We start from the raw sequence: 9,007 nt of genomic DNA on the forward strand, positions 1-9,007 counted from the left end.
GTGGAATAATATATAATAATAACAACAAAAATAAACCACTGTCCTAGGTAGAATAACAATATGTGCCTGCTTGCTTCGCAAAGCAGTCCCATAATGAGCCGTCTGCGTGGCTAAATGACTAATATCACCACCACAAATGCCATCTTTATACATCAGGTTTCAAGTGGGATTCAAATAAAGTCAAATATAAAGTCACAACTGTTACTCAAAACAACTTTGAGCCAAATCAAGCTTAATGCCCACGCCTGTTTTGATGACATCGAGGTCGGATATATGCGACCTGGCCATTCAGACTGCGGTCGCATTGCAAAAATTCGGATACATATCCGATCTAGGACCACGTATGAAAGTGACCCAAGTCGGATATGAAAAAAATCTGAATTGAGCCATTCAGACTGACATAAAAAAGACAGATACAGGTCGCATTTGGGCAAAAAAGTCCGATCTGGGTCGCATTTGTGAACATAGCCTAAATGTGTCGCGCACCATTTGTATTCAAATATATGTTGCTTTAGGTTATAACACTCCCATATAGCTATGTTAGCCCACTTATGGCGTTTCCCATTATGTGTTAGCATTAAACTAGATCACTTGTAGGCAAATTTATATGGTTGTTTTAAATGAAAATGGCGTAATTCTCTTTGTTTCGTGTTCAGGTTCACACAAACAGCGATCTGTCAGACTGCTGCTTGTTGTGAAGTGAGTTGAGTTGATACCACTTGATACCAAGCAGTGTTCGTATCCAAAACAACTTTTCACATCTTAAAATATTTTAAAAGAAACCCTGACTGTAATGACAAGTTTGCGCTATATGATTTATATGGTTAACAATATAACTATTGCCTCTTTCCAATTAGCCCCACACGACACGCTACCACACCACACCGTACGGAACGAAACTCCACGGCCTCACTTGCATTTCCATTACAGCAGGCGCAGCCGCCAGTTCTATTTTTATCGCAACGCATTCAGTGCGTAGCGACGTAGAATGGCAGCTGCCAAGCATTGCAAAATGGATATAAAGAAAGCAAGGTAAGCCTTGTAGCGTTCCTACAGAAAGTTCAATTACATTTTCATTGAGGTAGGGTTAATAAGTTAAAATCATTTGCTCACATTAAACAATCTTAGGGATGGACAAGTACAAATACCAGGTACCGTATCGGGCCTTTACTGGCCTTATTTTGAGGTTTCGAGTACTTGTGAGGGCTCCCGATAAATTTGACATCAAGTCCTCCTTGACAGTAGGTGGCGCTATTCTGAAACGATCTGAAACATTTGTATAAGAAACAAAGGTCTTTGTTCATTTTTTTTTTTTTTTATCATACATCAATAATACTAGAAGTATGGTATTCAGTTATCGGTGACTACTCAAAGAGTGAATACTCATACTGGTATTGGTCTGAAAAAAAGTTAGCAAGGTATCAAACTAACTTAAATGAAATGCCACTCAATTCTCTCAAATGGATTTTTGAGTGTTTTGTGTTCCACCAGCTAACAACATGGGTTCTGGATTTTCTCACCAATAGGCCGCAGTATGTGAAGACGAGCAGCCGTGTGTGTCTGATAAGGTGATCTGTAGTATGGGGACGCCCCAAGGGACTGTCCTAGTTCCTCTACTGTTCACCATTTACACAACCGACTTCTCACACCACACGACAAACTTGTCACCTGCAAAAGTTCTCGGGTTACTCTGCCATCGTCGGTCTCATCAACAATGGAGATGAGACAGAGTACCGAGAACTGAACAAGAACTATGTGGCCTGGTGCGAGGACAATCGCCTCCGGATTAATGCAGGAAAAACTAAGGAGCTGGTGGTGGATTTTCACCTGAGTAAAGGTAATTTAACCCAACCCGGTGAACATCCAGTGAATAAACATTGAGATAGTGGACTCTTACAGGTACTTGGGTGTTCACCTTAATAAGAACCTGGACAGGACTGACAACACTCTGTACAAAAATGGACTGAGTAGCCTACACCTGCTACGTAGACTGAGGTTCTTTGGGGTGCGTAAGGACTTAAGGACCTTCTATGACTCTGTGGTGGCCTCAGTCTTATTTTATGGTGTGGTCTGCTGGAGCAGCAGCATCTCAACTGCCGAGAGGAAGAGACTGACCAAATTGGTAAAGAAGGCGGGCTCTGTTCTGGGCTCCAGTCTCAAGATGGATAAGGTGGTAGGCAACAGGAGAATGGTGACAAAGCTGTCATCTATCCGGGGTAACGCCTCCCACCCTCAGTGCGGGACTGTTCAAGCCATGTAGACCATTAGTGCTAGGCTTCTTCACCCACGCTGTAACAAGGAAAGGTACCGAAGGTCCTTCCTACCCGCTGCTGTTAGACTTTACAATTACTGTACTCTCGGAAAACCATTGATGTGGTGTGATGTGATGTTTTAATTTCAAATTTAACAAATGTGATGATGATGCCATCTATTTGCACTACTGTATTCTCTGTTTTTATTCAACTATAGGTTACATAGTTGAATAATAGTATTTTTTGTGATACATATTATTTATATATGATGTGTGATGATGTGTATTGCTGCTGGTAATGCTGTGGATTTCTCCACTGTGGGATAAATAAAGGTGTATCTTATCTTATATGCAAAAATGTTTATCGCTGTTTTCCAAAATAAAAGCAGATGTTTGCAAATGTGCAAATTATGAGATTTAGACCATTTTAGATTAAACAAGATGTTCAAACGATTAATGGAGTATCAGAATAATTATAAATGAATTTGGCAGTTGACTAGTTGTTAAGTAATCAAATAATTGTTGCACCGAATCGAACCGAAATTCTACTGAATCAAACCGAATCATTCCATTTTAAAATCTAACCGTCCTTGTATCGAATTGTCTTAATTGGAGAGACACCCCTTATGTATATCTATCTCTATATATATACAGTATATATATATATATATATCTCTATATATATACAGTATATATATATATATATATATATATATATATATATATATATATATATATATATATATATACAGTATATATATATATATATATCTCTCTCTCTATATATATATATATATATATATATATATATATATATACGGATATGTATATATATATATATATATATATACGTGTACATATATACGTATATATGTATATATATATATATATATATATATATATATATATACGTGTACATATATACGTATATATATATATATATATATATATATATATATAAATAAATGCTCACATTAGACCAACCTTTTGTTCTAATAAAATAATCAAATTCACACAATAGATCAATTTCTGCAAAATTCTGTGCATGCGTTTTGTTCAAAAATCCACAAAATCCCAGTGCTTTTATAATATGTAAAGTCTCAAAGTGAACAATATTTTCCACCAAATTCTGCTAAAACCTCAAAGAGGTTAACATTTGTTAAGTCAATTCTTAACAGGGAAGGCTGATCTGGGTTATTAGACATTATCTCCCTCGCTCCCACTCTGTTGTGTCCATTCCGGCGTGATTGACAGAGCTCGATCTGCAGCAGCAGGATTAAACCTATCAATCACATAAGGCTCGGAGACAAAAAAAAAGAGAGAAAGAGACAGAGGGGATAGGGGAAAAAAATCAAGGCAGTAAATTCAATTGAGAGCACACGAAGAAGATTGAGGTGAAGAAATATAGGAGGCCATTACTGGACGACTATAGGGGCTGTAAGGAAAGTGAGGCCTTGCAGCGAGAGACGACTCCATAAATTCATATCAAATGACTGCAGGAGTCAAACATCAGTGAGGCTACTGTAAACCCGCCCGCCGCTTGCCTTTGTGATCCTTTAAAGCGCCATTGTGCTCAGTCAAGGACGGCCCCCATTTTACAGTGAAAAAGTCCTCCAGATAACAAATCACCATAAAAAAAAAAGTGGTGGTGGTTGGGAGAGGGGGGCTAAAAAGTGCCCTAAAGTCTGTTTACGCAGTTTGCTTCCTGTTCATCTCTCACCGACTTTGCATGAAGGTCAGTGCAAGGCTCAATATAAAGCGCACCCATCTCAGTGTCCAATGAAAAGCATACAATATCAAAAAATATGGTGCAAAATGATACAAATTCTAAAAAGGGAACTACATTCCGATAACGATGACATCCTCCCAAATCAGGATTGGCGAGTACCGATTCCACCAAATGGTATGGGCCGATATCCGCCTTATTTTATCAGATACTTAGAGGCTGTCGATACCAGACACAGAAGGTTAACGGAAAAAAAATATACATATATATGATATTGAGTAAATCCTCTTCAGCAGCTCGACATGACAGCAAATCATCATCCGTGTCAGAAAAAAAAAAAATGAATAAAGGCATTTGTTGTCTTTCTATTAAACAAATTAGACAAGAAAGTTTACTTCTAGTATTTAGCTAATTTGGTTAGCAATTCAATATTTGCAATATTCATTCATTTTGTACTATATTCAATTATTATTTTAGATTATTATTATTATTATTATTATTATCATATTAATTGCAATTCCAAAAATTACAGATAATTTTAAAGAAAGACCAATATATCCCAATAATTATTCCATAAAATTAATGGCAATTTTCTACTCTTCTAATTTCTAGTTCTTGAACTCTTATTAATAATTCCAATAAAGTAAGACTTACTTTGGAAAGAATGAAATACTGGAAGTTTTATTTGGTAAAAAATCCACTACAAAAATTCAGGGAATACAATCAAATTCTCGCCTTAAGTGGCTGCTCAATAACTAAAATGGCAGACTTCCTGTATCTTTTTGGACAGGAATTCTTGAGACTTTTTTGTGGGTCTTTTCACGACAGACGTTCATACCAAATTTCAAGTGAAAGTGACATCGAGGGTGGAATGGTTCAAGATCAACACTCACGTTTTATAGTCAGCTCCCCGTAGTTGGACACGCCGACCCCTTTGTCCGAGTGGACGATGCATCGGTAGCGGCCTGAGTCGCCCTTGGTGGTGTTCTCCACATCGAAGGTGCCGATGAACCGGCGGTTGTTCCAAGGTTTAGTGGCCTTCATCGGGGCCTCCCGTCCACCCATTCCCTGTTTGAACACACACATACAAGTGGTTTCACCTTGTGTGTTCTAGAATCTTTACTTTTGTTTGTTTGCCTCAGTCCCAATTGTGCGTGATACATTAATCACACTGCAACGCACAGAGAGGCAGCAGCTTCTCCCCAGCTGTCACCCCTTACAGCCGGCAGATGGGGGGGTAGTATTTGTTCATTAGGAACGTTTCTTCACCGCTGTCATCGGGCTGGGATTTGGCCTAATGTTTGTTTTACAGCTCTGGTGCTAATGAGGACGCATTTGTGAAAATGATGGAGTACCTGGCACGGGACCTTTAAGCCCGCTGATCACACGAGTGACGGTGCATGTTAGCGTCACAGGCCGAAAAGGCTCCGGCTGCCAGATGCACTACCTTTGTCGCTCGGATCAAGGTCGACTGCAGGCTGCTGTGTGCCGGATATAGAAGGCACTCTGCACAGAGCCAGCGTCTATGTGGGTTAAGAGCATACGGCAGTGAGCTGACACCTGTAATCCCCTGCCTGCCGGCCAGCAGGTTACATCCAGGATGCAATGAAGCAATGTGTGAATGTCACAGCTTGAACTTTAGACTCGTCACTCCGGACTAAAAAATTGGATCTCGGAGGTTGTGTTACAGTTGAAATTACAGGAGCGGAGATAGAGTCAAGCACAAAATGGAGATAAGACCAAGGCAATGTGAGACTGAATCAAGGCCGAGACTGAAGCAGTGATTGAGTACGATGACAAGACAGAGATGACCGAGGTTGGGGGTTCGATCCTCCGCCCTTGTGATCATATCAAAGTGTCCTCGAGCAATATGCTGAACCCCCAGTTGCTCCTGATGCTGCACCATCAGTAGGTGAATGTGATGTCAGCGCTTTGTGGGCCTTAACAGGTGGAAAAGTGCTATACAAGTGAAGACCATTTACCAAAACCAATGCAAGACCAGGTAAAAAAAAACAAGCTCAAGGTCATGTGAAACAGAGCAAAGACCAAGACAATGTCAGACCGAGTAATGTGAGACCAAGTAAATACCGAGGTCAAGCCAATACGGGACTAAATAAAGACCAAGATGGAGGCAGTGGGAGATCAAATCAAGACAAAGACCAACACAATGTGAAAGAGTGAAGATTAAAACTAGACAATTTGAGACTAAAACAAGACCCAGACAGAGAAAGTATAAGATTGAGACAATACTAAGGCTAGTGTATTGTGAAACAGCCAAGACCAATACCAATAAAATGTGAGACTGAGTCAAAACCAAGAAGTCCGAGGCAATGTCAGACAAAGTCCAGATGAAGACTGAAACGTCACACTGATGATTCCAGACCAAGACTGTCAAGACCAAGAAGACTAAGGCAATGTGAGACAAAATCAAGATGAAGACTGAAACGTCACACAGATTCCAGACCAAGACGGTCAAGACAAAGTAGACCGAGGCAACGTGAGGCCAAATCAAGATGAAGACTGAAACGTCACACAGATTCCAGACTAAGACTGTCAAGACCAAGAAGACTAAGACAATGTGAGACAAAATCAAGATGAAGACTGAAACGTCACACCGATTCCAGATCAAGACGGTCAAGACCAAGAAGACTAAGGCAATGTGAGACAAAATCAAGATGAAGACTGAAACGTCACACAGATTCCAGACCAAGACGGTCAAGACAAAGTAGACCGAGGCAACGTGAGGCAAAATCAAGATGAAGACTGAAACGTCACACAGATTGATTCCAGACCAAGACGGTCAAGACAAAGTAGACCGAGGCAATGTGAGGCCAAATCAAGATGAAGACTGAAACGTCACACAGAAAATGTGAGATCAAGTCAATTGCAAATAACATGGTCATAAACAACGAGATAACGTTATGAGCTCCAAATACTGGCATAGTGTGTTCAAGATCAATAAGGCCGAGGCAATGTGAGACAAACTCGAGATGAAGACTGAAATGTCACACAGATTCCAGACCAAGACTGTCAAGACCAAGAAGACTAAGACAATGTGAGACAAAATCAAGATGAAGACTGAAAGGTCACACCGATTCCAGACCAAGACGGTCAGGACAAAGTAGACCGAGGCAAGGTGAGGCAAAATCAAGATGAAGACTGAAACGTCACACCAATTCCAGACTAAAAATGCGAGACTGATTGAAGACCAAGAGAGTGTAAAACAGAGTTAAGACCAAGAAAATGTGAGATCAAGTCAATTAAATAAACAACGAGATATATATTATGAGCCCCAAATACCGGCATAGAGTGTTCAAGATCAATAAGGCCGAGGCAATGTGAGACAAACTCGAGATGAAGACTGAAATGTCACATCAATTGCAGACCAAGACAGAGGAATTGTGAGACCAAGACAAGCTTGAGACTGCATACAAATTCAAGACCAAGACTGCAATTATGCACAAATGAGGTTCCCTCGTGCAAGGAAATGTAGAAAGCCTCACCTGAAGCCAGAGTCGGAAATTGTCCCGCTTGCGTCCGTTGACGGTGCAGTGAAAAGACGCCGTCTGCCCAGCGTTGACCTCCACTCCCTTTATCGTCAGAAAGTGTGGCGTGTTCACTGAGAAGCAAAAAACGACAAAATGTTTATTAGGCAGGTATGTTGAATTCAAGGCGAGATTAAACTGCAGAGTTGAATGTAAGACATGTTTGTGCTGCGAGGGAAGTTACAACCCCTGTGGCGGGGCTCGCTTGTAAACATGAGTAGAGCGGGGCAAAGTAGACTTGAATGGATGCCGCACTTATACTTTAGTATACGCTACCTCATGAAGTCTTAGGCCCGAATCGCTTTGTGAGGAAGAAGGCCGCCACCTAAATCTCCGGAACGAGACCCAAGAGGCCGTTCTGCTGCTAATTGCACTGACGCTTTACTTCCCCCGCACACTGAGTAAATGATACCGCTCTTACAAAAGCATTTTCATATTGATTGTTAGGGATTAGGCAGGGGTGTCAAAGTCTTTTAAATCAGGGGCCACTTTCACCCAAATGTAATCTCAAGTGCGCTGGGCCCCTATGTCCATGGCCTAATAATCTAAAAATACATATAGGTCAAAATATCTCCTGTTTTTTTTTGGGTGTGCAAATAATTACACGTAGACTCTAAAAATATTCCCATTTCTGATTTTATTGCAGAGTAATCTGAAATGTGGTAACAAAAATGAGCACAAAATGTTCGCATCAAAACCTGAGCAACAGCCACATTTCAGAATGTCATTTAAGTGGCTGTCATTGCACTCTCCAGTGGACAAAATTAACAAGTTATTTTTAGCGAAAAACTGTTTGTGTTCTGTCCTAACGGGCCAGATTGGACCCCGTGAAGGGCCTTTCCTGGCCCCTGCGCCGTATGTTTGACACAACTGGCTTGGTTTTTCTGGTAGGTTGTAAAGCGAGGGTTCATGGCTCAGTGGTCAATGTGAGGATTAGGGTAATGTGTAGGGTTTGTGGGTAGGTATAAATTTCAGGATTAGGGTTAGTGTTTGGGGCAATGGATAGGATCTAGGGTGGGGTGTTTTGGGTAGAACCAGTTTGAAGAATTAAGGTTTAGGGATTGTATTTGGTGGGGTAGGCAATAGGGTTTATATTCTAGTAAGGGGCGAAGGTTGGTATTTGGGGCGAGAGAAATTTACACTGTTGTTTAACTTAATTCCAGCACTGAATGCAGCAAAGTGTTGTTACAAAAGCATGTTTCCCCTTTGCAAACGGTGTTCATTATCATGAGCACATTGGATATTCTGCGGGAAACTTATGTGGAACATTTTTGATGAGTGCAGGGAAAAATAGGGCAATCTTGCCGCGCGACCTTGATTTGAAACGTAACCGAATCTCTAAAGACTGAGAGAAAAAATCTAATTCTACCACTTTCATCACTAAGAGTTCCACTTGTGCTTTAGATTTTTTTTAACAACCTCATCTTTCAGCTGCGTCCTCAGTCAATCTAGGCACTGCCAAAAAAAAAAGAAAAAAAAAAAAGA

The 9,007-nt window shown here is 40.5% G+C and overlaps 1 protein-coding gene across 5 annotated transcripts in view; it reads right to left on the reverse strand.

Annotated features, from left to right (window-relative positions):
• Positions 1–9,007, reverse strand: part of LOC144042751 (receptor-type tyrosine-protein phosphatase mu) — a 245,438-nt gene that overhangs the window by 148,792 nt on the left and 87,639 nt on the right. For all 5 annotated transcript variants that reach the window (XM_077555675.1, XM_077555673.1, XM_077555680.1 and 2 more), the window contains exons 5-6: positions 7,481–7,596; positions 4,871–5,045 (exon numbers count right to left, since the gene is read on the reverse strand). In XM_077555675.1, the coding sequence (XP_077411801.1) occupies positions 4,871–5,045; positions 7,481–7,596 (291 nt within the window). The remainder of the gene's footprint in view (positions 1–4,870; positions 5,046–7,480; positions 7,597–9,007) is intronic.

The sequence above is a fragment of the Vanacampus margaritifer genome, chromosome 2 (assembly GCF_051991255.1).
Source record: "Vanacampus margaritifer isolate UIUO_Vmar chromosome 2, RoL_Vmar_1.0, whole genome shotgun sequence".
Taxonomy (NCBI): Eukaryota; Metazoa; Chordata; class Actinopteri; order Syngnathiformes; family Syngnathidae; genus Vanacampus; species Vanacampus margaritifer.